Consider the following 18,829-nt stretch of genomic DNA (forward strand, 5'->3'; position numbering starts at 1 on the left):
TCAGTTTATAATTTATCTATTACAGAATACTGAAATGATTTTGCCTAAATTACAAATTGTTTCGTCTATAAATAATAAACTGCCATGCACAGCACCATGAATTCCTTTTGGATTATTGATTAGCAGGTGTTTCTTGTTTTTGTATATAAACTTTCATTTGCTTGCCAACTATGAGGGAATCCTCAACAAAACGTTGCTTTAATCAAAATAATAATTGTGTTCCATATTATGATGCTATTGTGTTCATTAAATATGTCAATTGCTCAAAGAAGTTAAAGTATTAATTATGTGAAAATGTATGAAAACTGTGTAACTGACCTGTAGTGATGTTGCTGCCCCTATTAATAACCCTAGTGATTGGGCAACTAGTGATGTCTGTGTAGCCAACGTTAAAAACATCACAAATCGTATAAAATCATTTGGTTGTGATGTCATCCAGTACACTATACTCCCATACACTATTGGAAATATTATCTGCAAAACATCAATGCAATGGATTACTCCATTTTGTGAGCTTGTGCATAAATTCATTGAGAGAGAGAAAATAGAGTTCAAAGCATGACTGAGTTTCAAGGTATATTATATTAAAGAGGATTTATACTAGTGGAAAATGGAAATATTAAAAAAAATAACTTGAATAATTAGGAGATAAACACTTCCTGTTACGTATTTAGAGGGGGATTATTGTCCATTTAACCATGCTTGAATCATTAGAACACGAGACGCGATAGCGTCGAGTTGTTCTAATGGATAATTCAAGCATGGTTAAATGGACAATAAACCCCCTCTAAATACGTAACAGGAATGTGTTTATCGATATTGTAGCACAAATATTTGGAGATTTTCTTCGGAACTATTTAGGAAACATTTTTACACTCATTTTAAAAAGTCGTTATTTGGTCACGCGCTTGCATTCATTTTTCAAAATATTTTCAATAGATATAGACGGTCTCTTGCTTACCTGCAAATTTAAAATGTTTGAGTCTCGAGTTACTGGTAAATGAATTATGAAAGAAAATGTTATTCGGATATCGACAACAAAAAATATTTTTAAAGTTTGAAGATTTTTAAAAGAACAAGAAATTAGTATTATTGCGGTATTTCGAGACGAGTGTCAACATGATTGAAATAATTCCGCCCTGCTATCCGAGACTAAAAGAGGAGTAACTCTTGGCAACAAAAATGACTTCGCTTTGGGAGTTTCATGTAAGTTTTCAGCATTTGTTATTTTATTTTGCAGACTGTTATCACAATGTTGTAGCTAGTTCTTCTTTACACAATTGAAGTTCATACTTTCATCCTCTAAAATACCATATAAACCATGACAATGATGTCTAGTCTAAGATGCCAGTGGTTGCTATGTAGCTGTTCTGACGTGTTGTCAAATGACAATTTTGGCAATGATAATGATTAGGCCATAGATTAGGCCTATATTTCAGCTTCTATATTCGACTCCCTCATTGTATTCTCAAGCAATTCCTTGTGACTAATGACTTATTATTAGGTAGATCATGCTAGTCAGATTTTGAAAGCATGATTTTTAAAAAGAATCCACCACCTGATTAATAAAAATTGGTGAGTGAAGCTCGCCTACCAAAAAAGAAAACATATAGGCCTACTGACACTGTCACTGCCTAGTTACGAAATAATATGGATACCTGAAAACGGTTTTAATTAATTTATAACTGATTTTCTACTGTTTTATGTATTTCAGAAATGTGATTTCATAAAAGATGGTGTTTGAAAATGGTGTGATAGTCATGTGTGCAGAATTCCTTAAAGATATTTGCAATAAAGATTTGACTTGAGGAAGATCATTGAGCACAAAAATGAAAAAAAGTACACTGTTATATTTATACGCAGTAATTCGCCTTGATAATTTAGAGGGGGTTTATTGTCCATTCGACCACACTTTTCGACCAATCACAATCGAGGAAATTTCTAATTTGTGCTACAATTTATATTAAATAGAACATGGTACTATATGCAACATTATATATTTTATTTGGATAGTAACAATAATGAATTACCTGAAATGGCATGTCTGCCATTGTTTTTGCCAGATAATACGCCTTCAGGCTATACCAATAATTCAAATGTTCTCGAACAAATACAGACATTTCAATAGGAACTGCAAATAAAAAAAGAAATTTTAATATTTCAACTACTTGTGTGATGACAACTTGTCTTCATTTCTTATATAAAGATATATATACTGATAGTTGTATGTTCTGTTAATGTAATTTTTGCAGTGTGATGATTTTCTTGAACTTACTTTTCTTTTAAATTCAAAGTTAAAAGAAAATTGGTATTTATTTGAAAGACTTACATGTAAGAACGGTTGGCATCAAGGCTGTAAACATGAGAAACAACATACAGAAAAACAAACATCCAGCATTATTAAATACTTTACTAGCTTCATTTCCAATACCCAAATATAGTAATCCTATCAATATACCAACAGTTAGATGTGATATCAGTCGCAATCTGGTTAACGTCTGTGAAATACAAAAAATAGGACATATCGTAAAATATATATTCCTCACACTAATCAGTAATCAAGTGCAAATATTCTTTACTTATTGAACATAGCAGAAAGTTGCTAGGCAATGAATAATATCACAAAACAACAAAAATTTAGCATTGATCAAAAAAGTTATAAATCAATATTTACATTTGTTCCTTAAAAGTTCTAATAGCAATTACATGTATTCACAAGAAATTCCTCAAAAAATTCACTCCCATCACTCCCTCTCTGAATGAGCCAAGTTTTCCCAGCTAGTAAATAACTATCATTCCCTGCTGCTGTAGATAACTAAAAGAGATCTATCGTGAATTAAGCAGAGAAAAGAACTTACCGCATCTCTCATTATAGACATAAACGTCCTGACAAAAAGAATACGAAACTGTGTAAAACAACTTGTATTAAACGTGTGACATTCTTGATCCAATGGTAAATCCTGAAAAATAAAACATTGATAATTGAATATACATAAATATAACTCATTTCTTATCCTAAAGAACCACTTTCAGTTTGATTTGTTAATCATATTCACATCGTACTTGTATATATAATGGTTGATTCATTTAAATATGTCAGGGTTCATTAAAGTGACTTTATAATTACAGGAAGCTAAGCCGAATATGGATGGTGTTTAATACACAAGCTGGGAATTCGTAGAGTATGGTTCCGATGACCAACAATGGCTACAGTTATATTGTACCAACAAATACTGAACGTAGATTCACGATTTTTAAAGATGTAATAACTATTTCTAGTGAATGAATGGGATTTAAAATCTTTTCTTGTTACAAATTAACTGAAAGTGGGCTTTTAATGGAATATTAACAATAAATAAAATATCTTTATTAAATATAATTCATTGTATCTTGCTCAAAACAGCAGTCTTGTATTTCCTATTTTAAATTTCTTAATATTTAACGGATAAATAACCACACATGAGTTTTTAATAACAGAAATTGTAAAACTTGAATAAACAAGCCAACAGTGAGGCTGATGTCCCCCGCCGAAATTGCAAAATAAATAGATGACACATATTAATTAATCGCACATTTATTTTTTTCACTAAGTTTCATCACTCTCTATCAGATAGAATCAAGATTATCTTGTCCCAAACCATCGACAAATGAAATCGATTAGCTCTGCTTAGCTTCAGCTCGAAATGTTAATTATTGAACTCAGTCAAGACATTCACCTAATGAACATCTACATATACAGCAAGTTTAAACATTCACCTAATAGACACCTATGCCAAGTTTGAACATTCTACCTCAATTAGAAGGAGAGTTATTGTGTTCCAAAGTTTCTACCAATCAAATTGCTTATCACTCTGCTTACCCTCAGCAAAAAATGTTCATTATCGAACTTAGTTAAGGTATTCATATAATAAATCTATACACCAAGTTTCATCAATCTCACTTAATTAGAACTAAAGTTATCGTGTCCCAAAGCATCAACCAATCAAATTGCTTATCTCTGCTTACCCTAAGCGGAAAATGCTCATCTTCGAACTCCATCAAGGCATTGACCTAATCAACACATACACCAAGTTTGAACATTCTAGCTCAATTAGGAAGAGAGTTATCGTGCCCCAAAGTATCAACCAATCAAATTGCTTATCTCTGCTTACCCTAAGCGGAAAATGCTCATCTTCGAACTCCATCAAGGCATTGACCTAATAAACACATACACCAAGTTTGAACATTCTAGCTCAATTAAAAGTTATCGTGTCCCAAAGCATCAACCAATCAAATTGCTTATCTCTGCTTACCCTAAGCGGAAAATGCTCATCTTCGAACTCCATCAAGGCATTGACCTAATCAACACATACACCAAGTTTGAACATTCTAGCCCAATTAGGAAGAGAGTTATCGTGTCCCAAAGCATCAACCAATCAAATTGCTTATCTCTGCTTACCCTCAGCGGAAAATGCTCATCTTCGAACTCCATCAAGGCATTGACCTAATAAACACATACACCAAGTTTGAACATTCTAGCTCAATTAGGAAGAGAGTTATTGTGTCCCAAAAAGTGTGACGGACAGACAGACGGACGAACCCATTTTAATAGTCCCCTGCTTTCTTCGAAAGGCGGGGGACAAAAATACTCTGAATCAAGAGTAATGTGAAAATCATGTATAATATTTTCATTATGTACACATAAATGTATTCCAACAATGCAGAGATGAGTTGTCATCAAAGTTTGTTACAAAAATACTGAAAGCACCCAGTTAGTAGCATAACTATGTGAAAGATTATTTCTGTTAATTGTGCTGTGCTTAGCATGTTGACTTGCTAAAACCAACACGGTGAATCAAATAATTTCAACCAATCTTAACTGCATTACAATGTATGGGGTGGCAAACTAAATAAAAGACAAGAAAAAGTTGAAAAAAAATAAATAAACGACTTCCCATGCAATTATTTCCCTACACACTTTTCAATGATTTAAAAGAGATGGTTGCTATTCTAACAAAAGACAGATTGTAGTGACAGCTACTCCCCCACCAATCATGTGACACCCTTAATGATGGGTTAATACCCATGTAATACTATGTAGTCTTTGAATATGACACCCCTAAGCTTAAAAATTGTGATTTCGGTAATATTTTTTATGGACTGAAATTAACTGTTAGTCACATTCTCAAATAAAATCTGGTATTTGAGTGGAGAGTTTTTTAAACCTTAGTTCCAGTAGATGTCATAATTATTTATCTATTATTAGAATGTAAAATTAAGTGGACCATCTCTTTTAAAAGCAATCCCCAAACCAAGTAATTGTGGTGTTTAATATCTACTGCATAGAACACCTGATATCACTTCATTTTTATTTTAGAAATTCACAGCCCTTTCGTAATCCAAACATTTTTAATTGATTCGCCATTCCAAAGCCATGCAAGGTAATTATATAAACCATAAGATAGCAAAACAACGAAAAAAAGATTAATAACAAAATTCATAAACCCCATTCATATTCACAAATATTAACAAACCTCAGATGATTCTGTTTGCTGAAATATTGTTAGGAATTTGTTCACTAATTTTCTATTCAATTCAAGCTCAGATATAATATATATACAAAGACATATAAATAAACATATGAAGAAGAAATTAATTCTAAAGAATCAAAATTATTTTTGGCCCTTTACAAGAATTATTAATATGCATAGAAAAACTCAACAACTATACATACAGAGCTTTGATTTTGGCCATTTTTGTAGGCCATTTTCCGGACACCATCAAGGGTCTGGCAGAGAAATACAGACAATAGTCAGTCAATTTTGGCCAAAACCTCCATTTAAAAAATTTCATTTCTTAAAAATAAGAAATAAGTATATTTAGGATCTGAGGATCTGAATGTTGAACTGTATCACGCTGTCTGCTTGACAAAAGTAGGAACTTTAACAAAATATAGATAGAAAAGTTAACAATCTGTAACAATCTGTTAGAATTTACACACCTCAGTTTTTGGTACCATGGGGAAACAATACATTCCATTATATTTTCCATTACTTTTCACTGGTAGTTGACCATTAGCAGACACAATAGGGCCGCCATTTTCAAACTCCATTAAACTCTTCTTCTCTTCAAATATTTTGTGTATGCCCTGCATGGTAGGATCTTCTAATGATACTGATGGTTCTGAAGGCGTTGATGCACAAGATGAGGCTCTAGATGACAAAGAATGTTTACGTCTAAATTCCTCCTGAAAGGGATCACATCTTCCTGACTTAACCGCCATAATAAGTCTTTGGACTTTTTCAAGACCATATTCACCAACTGCGACCTCCATTGCTGAAAAAATTACATTCCCTTATTACATTCAAAACAGATAGCCACACAAAACGAGAAAATACACCCATACCGCAACTCTGACTCAAAAGATGGCTAAAAACAGCAGTTTATCCAAAAGGAAAACTTGGATATTGGCCAACTTTGCCTTCAGGAAACCTGATCTTTATTGTCAAAGGGGACATAACTCTGGAACGATAGGTCATTGAATGATTTGTCCTCACAGGACCCCAATGCTTCACAACAAAAGTTTAAAAAATCTGTTAAAACTGTAGCCTCTCTCATGTTCACATCAATGTGGGTGTATAAAAATAATTCATTTTTCATACATTTAATGGACTATCTGAGATCTACGAAAAGCATAAATTTTGAAATAACTCTTTTTTTTTATTAGAAAATGGTGAAATTATTTCTCTTACCATAATCAGCTGGATTGTGGTAATTTGGACATTTGAAACCTTGAGCCTCAAAATATGGTAATAAAGCAGCTATACTGCCACGGTAGATACACTGTCCTTCTGCTAACATATATAACTGTAAAGAACAAAAACATTATGAAATGCAACATGAAATAATCAATAAACTAGTCTATTAATGCAATGTTTCACTGCAATCATTAAAGTAATGATATTTGGATTAAATCGGATTTAAAATAGGCCAACCAATGATTATTCGTGGACAACAAAATGTGGTGGGCTTCTTAAATAGCAAGCAGCACAGATCAATGAAATTTCCATTCCTGCACATATCTTTGTAAATACCGAATAGTATTGAACCATATTTGGATCTATATTCCTACTAGAGATTCAACTTTTACAATATTGTAGTTTACTAAAATGATGCAATGAGATTTTAAATAAATGTTGATATAACAGTTTAAAATTAACAATAGATTGTTGACTCATATTTCAAAAGTGAAAAATATTCACTAATTTAATGCAAAGACTTGAGTATAAAAAGAAGAATGAATGTAAGAAAAGATAGCATGATTATTATTATATTTGTCTAAGAGAGAGAGAGAGCAAGATGGTGGTGTGAAATCAATATAAGTTTTAAATGGCCATAACTTAAAAGTTCGAAATGATCAATATGTTGGGTTTTTTTTTCAAAATTACTATTAATCGTGTATGGTGTTAAAACTCAATGTTTATCTCTATTTTGGGGTCTTAATATGATCTAATATCAACTTACATTTACCATATATGATTACATTAAAAATAACCCAATATCAACAATGTATCTATTGAAAGGTAACACTGAGGTACAATGAATCAAATATGACAATTTTTCTACTAAAATGCAATGTGAGTGTAACCCTAATTCAATCCTTAACCCCATATATGTATGGCAATCCTAAAGTAACATATCCACGCTAATGTATGGTAACCCAATATCAGCATTTTATATGTCACAATGTCTTGTTACCCTAACCCAACAATAACATTTTCGTCTATCAAATAAAAGATTAATGTAGCTTGACTTCATTGTAACTCCACATGACTTTAATGCTTATAAGTTATCAGGCTGTTTTTCAATTTGTTTTATATTATGTATTTCATTTTTTTACCTGAGTCAATCTGACAAGTTTTATCAGTATGTCATTTTCTTAGTTGTATACAGAAAACAGCCAATGATAATGCTGCTGTTACAATAATGCTATGTACATATTCACAACATCAGCCACCTGCTGAAGCACAGCTGCTCTGAATATATGTTAGACCAAGCAGAAAATCAGAGAAACAATGACAAAATGAAATAAAGATATATAAATTTATCTAGATTGATTTCAGACATCTGTTTTTCATTTGGTTGCTTTAGTTATTTCATGGACTTTATAATACATTACAAGGTCCATAGTTATTTTAAATTTAACTTACGTGATCAAACATTTCAAATAATTTAGCGCTAGGTTGATGTATAGTACATATAATTGTTCTTCCACCAGCGGCTAAAGTCTTTAATAAAGATACACACTGGAAACATGAAGCACTGTCTAGACCACTGAAACAAATATAATTATTAGATATAAGCATTTTTTTTTATCTTAATATGAGTTCATATTAATTCTGCCCTAAAATCATTACCTGAGGATAACAATGACACATGAGGGTAACACTGACACATGATTAGATTTATGGGAAGTTAGTTTGTGCTGTTATAATTTGTAGACAATAAAATCATGATCTATGAACCTGTCAGTCTGTTGGGATTTAGCATCAATGAATACTACTAGATTACAGCTGTATTTAACAGTGCCATCTTAAAATTTTATCATTTATACTTATTCCATTCTCAAGGCATACTATGTCTAGGGTTGATCTATATGTCTTGCATTGCTTAATTTAAGAATAGCCCATTTTTCTCCAGGAAATACTAATCTTCAAATGTAATAAGTATAAATTTTATGCTAATTTTAAAAGAGGTAATATTTTGAAACCAAAAATAGATATGGTTAGGAGGTACAACAGATATCTTATATATAGTAGATTCCTTTTATCAATCTCTTGAAGCCTTGATCGTACATAATAGAGACTTTTGGCAAGCAGATTTTTCCCATCGGTATCCCGTATCCGTATCGTATACATGATACGTTGCGTCAATGTAGTTTTAGAGTTTTGGCAGATTTTAGCAATTTTTGGTTTCACTAATGTTTCATTTCAGAAAGTTTAGCCTGTAGATCAACCAGTATGCAGACAGGTGGGAAAAATATGAAAATTATGAGAAAAACCAACAAAAAATAATGATTAAATTGCAGTCGTTATCACTGTTAAAATCACATCAAATATACACCTTCGTGTTCTAGGATACACATAGATTCATAAAAACGCTATGATGCAACATTTCAGCGTCTAAAAGTAGCAAAAAAGACGGTAAAAAGACGACAGTGTTATACAGACCATTTCTGTATGAAAGCCGTTCCATAAGAAATACACAGACATTGATGACGTCACACGCAAAATCCATACGGATACGCGATACGGACCAGGAAATTACGCTTGCCAAAAGACTATAATGTATTTCAAATTACCTTTTGTAAAAATATCATTATTTCCCTTCATAATCTGATTAATAACACAATATGAATAGTTTTGACTCTTCCCCCATCCTATTCTTATTATCAAATTATTAATCTGTTAATTGTGTATAAATCATCAAAAACGGTCATAAATTATGCACAAGTACACACATATACTTGTGCGTTTATTTGAACTTATAATATTTTTTATATTATCTGGTATTGACCTGATTATTTGCACTATTCAATGTGAGGCCAACTCAAACAAACTGTAGAGTAATATGACGTACTGTATACACACAGACTGATTATTTGGATCTGCGCTACCAGATAATTTTTACCACCTAACTAATTGCCAAAAAATCATGGCAACCGTTGAATGTTGACTGAAAATCAATAAACTTTCTATAGAGTTAATACAAATAGCTTCCATATAGTTTATCTGGTTAATTTGAGAAATTTATCACTGATCTGTGCAAATTTCTTTAACAATGCTATTCTAAATTCCTTAAAACATTAAGGAATGAGGAAGAGTAGAAACCCTCTGTTTTATTTATCTGCATTATAATTGAGATCCATAAATATATTTTTGTTAAAAAATTTTCAGCATAAGCACTTGAGAGAAACTAGGTAATTTGGGACTAACATATGGTACATTTTTTGTTTCAATAATTTGTTTGGTTGTCGAGTGTTTAGTAGGGGTAGGAAACCGGATGAACCTGCTGAGAAAACCATACTCTTGTCACGAACAAGCTTGGGTTTGAAACCATGTCAATTGAAGCAATATTACAGACCACACAACCAACCTGTACAATTAGATTCCAAAATAAAATATAGCCATGAACGACGAAAATATAAGACCACATTTCAATGGGGGGCATATAAAAAGTAATGTTAGGTTCCCAATGTCGTGCGATGCTTTACGGTGCGATTGGGTCCATGATCTGATACGTGCAGATACGTTCGGATACGCTTCGATACGATCAACACGACTGACCTCATTATATGAGAAGACCTGATAGGATCACAACGATTACTCCACGATTTTAATCGTGGCACAAATCGTGACAGTGGGAATCTAGGATTAATTTTGGAATGATGATTTAAGTCATTTTACCTGATAAACTAACAATGAAAAATAATGTTTATTAACCAATCTTCAAAACCATTTATTTACTCCACAACCGTTTCCTATTTCTCACATAATGAAAGTAATTCTTGGAGAATTTCCAACATTTAACTTCTACTGAAGCCATATGTTTTTTTTAACCTAGCTATAACATGTGCATCATGTATATCAGTAAATTTCACCTTGACCATAAACTATTAAAAGTGTGTAAACCTTCAAAATCAAGGTTTATGAGATATTTTATATACCAGCTTAATAAATTCATGCTTTTTTTATGTTTATTACCTGGTGATAATAGGATGGTTTTAGATTAATAGGACCAAAGTAAGAGTAATGAAAAGAGGTGTCATTTGCAGACTATAATGGTTGATTCCCTGAAGAAATCATTGACTACATATTTCATAACTATCTTAATTTACCAATTCTAAAATTCTGGCATCTGTATAGCAAATTACTGCCAATTTGAAACGGCTCTTTTTTGTTATCACATGATCTAGAAACTTTTAGAATGTAGTAGCCCATTTGAAATGTGACTGCTAAGCCTAATCAATATGGCACTGCCTTTCCTTTGGGTCTTTAATTTTCTATCCATAACCTATTTCATGGCTTGAGATGTTTGAGACAAGGACAATTGAAAACTGCTACGACGATTTAATGAAATTAGGATATGATACTGTAATCTTGATTATTAATACTTGAGACAATATCTTATCATGGAACTCCTATCTTGGTTGCTTACTGTAGATAATATGCCATCATCAATATAAATGATATCTCTATTATCTACATAATCATCAAATCAGCAAGTATTATATAGAATTTCTCTTCATATATAACTTCAGATTTAGGTCATTTTGTATGATTTAGGCCATCAGCTAGACTTAAGGACTTTAAGTGGGAATGACCTTATTTTATGGGGTCAAGTTGATAATGATGTATATAATGATTAGTGTTGAAGGTTACATAATAATATGAATGATGATAGATTAATAGATTTATTAACATCCTATCCCAGAAATTCAGCCAATTTAATATCTAATTTTTAACACAAATGACGAAAATTCTTGAACAATAAATCAAACTTTTGCCAAAGATACAAATTTAAGGAACCATCTTAAATGATTCAATTATTTTGGTTTAATTTATTGAATTTGTTGCTAATATTCAGTCTTTACACAATAATTTTATGTATGTACTACAGCGCCTGTCACTATATAATTAACATCTACTACTACATATTGTAAAATAATAGATTTCTGAGAAAACTACTCAAACTAATGGAGAATATGCATACATTCAATATAACAGTATTATTCACATGCTGTTTAACATTTAACATTTATCATACCAGAGCAGTATCTGTTAAATATGATGTAAATAAGTAGTACCATATATATGTACTCATTTAAATTAGGTAATATAAAGGATATATCTTACAAAGATGAAACAGTATTTTCATCTAGTATTTAAACCAACCCCTAGGTTGAAGTACTTATCAAGATGTTGTATAACCCAACATAACAATATCATACACAAACATGCTGTGTTGATTCCTTTAATAAATATACCCAGTCTTAACTGTAACACCTGCCACTGCTATCATATTGAATGAAAAGCTAAGATAAAACATTATTACATTGAATAGACCAATCATTTGCAATAATATGCAGTGGTGGCTTAAAATTGTTGGATTTACTGTGAAATGTTAATCCTTAAACTTCAATAGCCCAATCGGAGCAGAACAGTAGGACGTTTAACCTCATTTTATTTCATTTCATAAACATTGACAATAATCATACATACTATACATGTGACCCTATGGACAGTAAAATGAGTCAGATGTTTGTCATCGTTTGAGGATATAATTGAAAAGTGTTGCACTGGGCTAATCTTCTCTTATTTTAGCTTGCTTTGTTTAATTAAAGATTGACTGTCAAGCAATGAAACATACGCCCACGCCCACGAGAGCTTAGCCATCCGGGCAGTCAACATGGGTTGTTACATATGTTTTTCTTTTGTCAGTAATGAAAACATTTGCAACACTCTAAAATCTGATTACAAGTAACAACCCATTTGGCTTCTAGCTCAGCCCGATACTAACTTTTAGTATAAAAAACATTTGATATCAAGGGCCATAACACAGACAGTAATTATTGAAAATCAATAGGCCTCTTAGTTTAATGGCCTTAAACAATGTGTATAAATATAAAGTCAATCAGATATTAACTGAAGTCTCTAGAACATTCTTAAGATTTTTCAAAGTGATCAAGGGGCATTACTAGGAAATCGTTGAAAATCAATAGGCTTCCTCGCCTAATGATCTTAAACATTGTGTATAAATTTAACTTTAGTCTCTAGAGAATTGGTTCTCAGCCTCTGGGTCGATACCCATTTCGTGGGGATGTGGCGGAAAGCATATATCTATATATATGCCAAATTGTCAATTGTCTTTCCTCTCTCACACCCATGTTTTGTTGGATATTAACTTTATTTTTTTTTTTTTTTTTTCAAAAGTTATTACATAACAAATAACAGGTACATCATACAGTATTAATACATTATAGGGTTTATCATTACATCATCTGTACATATAATTATATCATACAATTTCAAAATCATTTATTTAACATTCATTTATTATTGCCAGTAGATGTTTTGTTTATCTTTAGTATTGTGTGCAGGGAATACGTTACTTCTATTAGTCTCAAAGGGTATAGAGGATATTTGTCGTTTTAGAGTGAATAACATATTTTATTTCATCGAGAAGCAAGAAAACTTATATTTTCACGAATGCGTAGCATGAGTGAAAATATAAACGTTTTCTTGCTTAGAGATGAACTTTAGCCTCTAAAGCGTCAACAAGCAATTATGGACGCCAGTCCGAAGGACAGACTGACAACAATATATGACCACATTTCAATGTGGGTGTAAAAAAATAACATCTTTTGTATATTTGGATATATTTGTTAATATTGCAAACAATGACTTGTGACATCTGACTCGTTTTGCTGTCACAGGTCACATACATATAACATATATGTACTTACCTAGTAGGTTCATCGAAGAACATTATTGGTGGATTATTAACCAACTCTAGGGCTATAGAAAGTCGTTTTCTCTGTCCACCAGATAAATTAATGGTTCTAGTTTTCTTGGCTTCTGTTAATCCAAGGGTATCTAATATTTCGTCAACCTGAAGATACCAAATCAAGTTTTTTCATAAATTATATCACATACATTTGTATTGTGCTGTGTATTATCTGTTCTGTCTGAGTTTGTTATATGGTTCTCATGCATTGTCTATTAGGGAAAAAAGCCTTGACATATACATGTACACTCAATGAATACAAAAACCACCCAGAAATAATCGTTTTAACTTTTGCTAAAGGCCTTAAAATATATCACACACACAATTCCCCCTTCCCTGCCCCCTCCCGAACCTTTTAACACCTTTAATTTCATCCTGTACATTTTCTAGTATCATTTTTGTAAAATATAAAACATGGTTTACAGTTTATGAATAATTTATAAAACATACATTTTTTAGTATTACTAATAAAAAAGATAGGGTTTACTGATCACTTCATAAATAATGAATAAAACATTAATTTTTATTACACTAAAACGATATCAGTTACTTGCAACTGTTGTTGATAAACTGCCTGCACACTTAATAACAAAAACATAGCATACAATATCCATAATAATGTATTTGATGACACAGAAACTGACAAGTACTGACTTTTCAACAATAAATTCATCAGCTGATGACAGCAGCTAGGTCAAAACAACACTATTACCAAGCAGGCGATATTATTGTGTAATAAAAATATCACTTGATCTGATATGTGTGTTTGTTGTTTGTCTTGTGTAATTGTTTGTGTTTAAAAGCCCTGGGGATCGTTAAACCAGTTTAAATTTGTCGTCTGAATGCAAATGTGGTGCAAATAAACCAGTTTAAAAAAAACAGTCCGCGATCTTGTCTTCGAGAAAGTTTTTTATTTTAAACTGGTTCATCTTGGCCATCTGAATGGGTTGGCTTAAAAAAACCCCGGCTCCAGCTCGCTTTGGACAAGCGCAGTACACAGTAAGTTTAATTCCTAGGAAAATGGTGGCGTAATGCAGTGACATTTTTATCGAAAGCGTGCGAGAACTGAATAAAGAATATGAAGCTACCCATACGTAGATAACTTTAACCTCCCACCGAAGAGGTCAGAAAAGTTAAACTGGTTTGGCTTTTAGTATGTGTGAGCGCAACACAACCTTATCTTAACCCAACCACCCCCGATTTTAAACTTGTTTCAAAATAAGCGCCTGAACGGTATATAATAAAGACATAAACTTTAAAGCTGCATTATTACTAACCCCGCCCCCCCCCCCCCCAAAAAAATTAGATGTTTTATATGGTGTCTTCCCTCTTCATTATCTATTTAAGGGGAGGCAAGGGTCGACAAATGTCAATTTTGACTCAAATTATCGATTTTTTATATTTGCATATTTGTGATGTTCATTCATTTTTATTTCACTTGTAATTAAAGAAAATACATATAAAGTGGTTTATGATAGAAAAAATGCACTTTTGAACACTCTTGCAATTCAAATTTTGCTGTTTTACCTCTTTATGTCTTAATTTCTCAAAAAGTAAAATATCAACAGTCGACAACCTTACAAAAAATCGTTCTTGAAAAGTTTACAACAGATATGTCTGAAACTTACACACATACTTAAGTAATGTTAGTTCCATGCAAATAAGGATTTTCAGTACTCTAAATGAATTTTTAGTGTAGTAAATTGGCATTTGAAATCTCTCATTGAAAACAACATTTTTCATAATTTTTGTTTTGTTGAATAGAATGACATGTAAGGACACAATAACAACACCATATTGATAATTGCACAGAGAAATGTCCTAGGAACATTTTAAAAAAAGTTCCAGGCTTCTACATTTGATACTTTCAGAGAACGATTTTTTTTAAGCAGTAAAAATGATTTTTTTTGTTTCCATGGTAACCAGTAAAGCAGATTCCCCCAAAACTGCCGATTAGCCTATTTTGTCGATGTGAACAATTCCTGAAAATTTCAAGTTGATAGCATTATTAGAAGCCAGTTATTTTAAAATTCATATTTGTCGAGCAGTGCCTCCCCTTAAACTATTATAGCGAGAATTGTCACCTCTTTATCTAAATCTTATATAATGCATCTTTAATAAGCCCTAAAAAGTGTTAATGGCTCTTTGTATTTGAAATTAACAAGTTTCAATAGACAGTGTTTTTTTTAAGTGGTCTATTTTAGGTGAATTTACATGAATAAATAATTTGTATTAGCATGTTATTTCATTAGTTGGGAGTATATATTAATATTTATAACAATCATGCTTCAAAGTCTAACATTACACTTGTGTGAGTATTAAGAGCGAAAATTAACACAATATTACATAATTAAGTATTTTGGAATCAATGATCAGTTCAACATATTTGGCAGCAATTGTATGTTTTTAATCTACACCTTCATGTATAGTCCTCACAAATCTCACCAAAACAATAATCTATAATGGACTTAATGAAATGATGATAAGAGTTTGACTACACAATGGAATAAATTCATCCTCCCATTATCTAGATTAGATAGGAAAACTGGACCAGTATCTTTTATGAAATGCGGTATAATGTCCTACTTTTCTGCACCGACTGGGCTAATGAAGACGAGTATATGCCATGCAGTGTGCTAGGAGAAAGATTTTGCCTAGATAGCTGCACTACGGCCTACTCTAAAATTGAATTCTGATGGTCAAGGATTTGTTTATATGTACGCTAATGTGTACACGGACAGGACTTGGCAGCATATAATGTCAAGACATATCTTAAGATTAAGTAACCTTCTTCTGGCAAAATTTCAACTTAAAGGTGAACAGTATTCAATTCAAAAAGTTAAGAGGGAAACTTTCTTTAAACAGTAATTGATTGAAAAGTTGAGGTCTAAAAACCAACTTTAACATTAATGTACAAGTACCTCCTCAAGTCCTTGTGAATAAATTTAATTTATCAGAAATTAATCTATCAATCAGTTTTATTACTTTTCCATTCTGATGTATTCATGCAGGAGGCAAATACCGAAGTATATGTATTATTTGACATATGTTGTACAAATATACCATACTAAATTTGGAGGTTGTGCCAAGTACAACATCATATATCTACATAACATGTAAAGGTAAATATCCTAGTAGAACATACAGTATAATTACTAGACTTTATGTACTTGGTTGGTATTTGTTCTTTAGTGGATATATTTGACATTAACCTACTCCTACTGTAGGAGGTGAAACATGTTTAGTACAGATAGAGCTTGTTTCACTACTGACACAACTAAACACCAACCGAGCTAATAAAAAGGGTATACAACATGCAGTCTACTATGAGGAAAATTAGGCCCAAACAGCAACATTACTATGTACTCAATCTCCAATTTACATGCATAATAAATCCTCAAGATTCTTTGAATAAAGTTCTATTTTTTCTAAAATATTAAACTAATTTAAACTCTTTCTTTCTGTCTAAACTCAATTGATCACTTCAATGGTGAATTGTCTAACATAAAAAACTGCATATCATATCTAACCATAATACATTTTTTTGGCAGCGTAAAAACTTAAACTGGTATTTTGTTAAAATAAATGAACTGAATAGCTTAGCTGATATAATTGTGGGGACTTACTAAAATTATACATAATTTGAGGTAATTCGGTGCAAGCAATTATCTTTAATAAACCACTTAAATATGTCATAGTAAGATGGCTTGAGAACAAGTAACCATCCCCGCAATACACATGTTCTCCCCCACAAATAACTATTCTGTAAGTTTGAACTAAACATTTAAAACTAAAGTAGCCAAGTCTTTAACTCTGTATCATCCACAGTCTTTGATATTGCAAACACGACTTATTGGTCAATTTAAATCAACATTGCTGTTGTTATCTGGTATCCAATATTTAAGACACTATCAAAATATTAAACATGGCACACGAATCGCGTACCAGAATGCTTTCGGGAGCCATGTGTAGAGTTATTCAGTGAACAAGGCTTAGCATATCCCACAAGGGAAGACTACCAGAGTAGACTGGAATAACCAGACGCCAAAGGCTGCCATTTAATTTGAACCTTTCGCATATAACTGATTAGAAATTACAGTAAAAACAGAAACGATTGAATGTAAATCAGTTTATATTCATTCATATTACATTATTATATACGTTGCGACCTATTTGTGTCCATTTCTAGATGCCAAAGAATAGTGATTTAGCTCCTTTAAATTGTTATCAAACATAGATAAATTCTTCATACTAGACTAAATAGACTATCTTTCCACTTTGGATTTCACTATCTTTGATAAGAAAATGAAGGACTCAGATAGAACAGTATTTTACCCGAGAAAGAATATTGCACTAGAAACTGACCAAAATCAAATTTTATAGTTCAAGAGAGAGACTAACACATGGTTTAATTTTATTTCAATAATTTGCTTGCGCGTAGGGGTCTTTAGCAGTGGGAGGAAACCGGAGGACCCAGAGAAAACCCACAAGGTTGGATAGGCAACCCTATTCCTTGTCACATACAACCAGGGAATCGAAACCACGCCAGTTGACTCAATGACAGACCTTATGATACAGCACACACGCACTAACCATTTGGCCATCCAACCCCCCGATCTAAGTGGGGAGTGTATGTACAAAAATGTGTTCTGTCTATAATTTGTTGTGCATCATTGCATCATTTCAAAAGTAAACAGAAAATTCAATCGATCCTTTTTATGATTCATATAATTTTTAATGCACCTCCCCCCCCCCCCCCCAAAAACAAAATAAAATCCATAATATTCGTCAAAAACGTCGCTGTCAGCTTAGATTGGCAAAAGTTTGATTGCAGATATGTCACATGTTTAATAATATGTTGGATTAACTAACCAAGTACAGTGTTCTACAACTAACCAAGTACAGTGTTCTACAACTAACCAAGTACAGTGTTCTACAACTAACCAAGTACAGTGTTCTACAACTAACTTGACTGACTACTTAATCTACGTGGTTTTCTTTTTTTTAAATCTTAATCCTGAAAAAAATTTGTGGTTTCTTATTTGTAGGACATTTTAATCTACTTGATGTTGGCCAATGGCATGTAAAAGTAATCAAAAACGTCACTTATTCTAATCGTATATAACACCTCAAGTTTGCTGACTATTCATACCACAACTAGCCTACAGATATCTGAAATTATTTTCTAAATGACAAAAATATAAGTGGTGCCAAGTTCAATCAATCATTTTCCTTTTTAAGAATTAACTATATGGTGAAAGCTGTTTTGGCCCTTGTATAAACG

The 18,829-nt window shown here is 32.1% G+C and overlaps 1 protein-coding gene across 3 annotated transcripts in view; it reads right to left on the bottom strand.

Annotated features, from left to right (window-relative positions):
- LOC126829536 (ATP-binding cassette sub-family G member 1) overlaps positions 1–18,829 on the bottom strand; it is a 33,314-nt gene that overhangs the window by 1,364 nt on the left and 13,121 nt on the right. For 2 of the 3 annotated variants that reach the window (XM_050559480.2, XM_050559479.2), the window contains exons 5-13: positions 13,505–13,650; positions 8,190–8,313; positions 6,732–6,846; positions 5,981–6,315; positions 5,514–5,531; positions 2,859–2,960; positions 2,330–2,498; positions 2,031–2,131; positions 319–474 (exon numbers count right to left, since the gene is read on the bottom strand). In XM_050559480.2, the coding sequence (XP_050415437.1) occupies positions 319–474; positions 2,031–2,131; positions 2,330–2,498; positions 2,859–2,960; positions 5,514–5,531; positions 5,981–6,315; positions 6,732–6,846; positions 8,190–8,313; positions 13,505–13,650 (1,266 nt within the window). The remainder of the gene's footprint in view (positions 1–318; positions 475–2,030; positions 2,132–2,329; positions 2,499–2,858; positions 2,961–5,513; positions 5,532–5,980; positions 6,316–6,731; positions 6,847–8,189; positions 8,314–13,504; positions 13,651–18,829) is intronic. The other variant, XM_050559481.2, reaches the window with a different exon arrangement.

Source organism: Patella vulgata, chromosome 8 (genome assembly GCF_932274485.2).
Source record: "Patella vulgata chromosome 8, xgPatVulg1.2, whole genome shotgun sequence".
Classification (NCBI taxonomy): Eukaryota; Metazoa; Mollusca; class Gastropoda; family Patellidae; genus Patella; species Patella vulgata.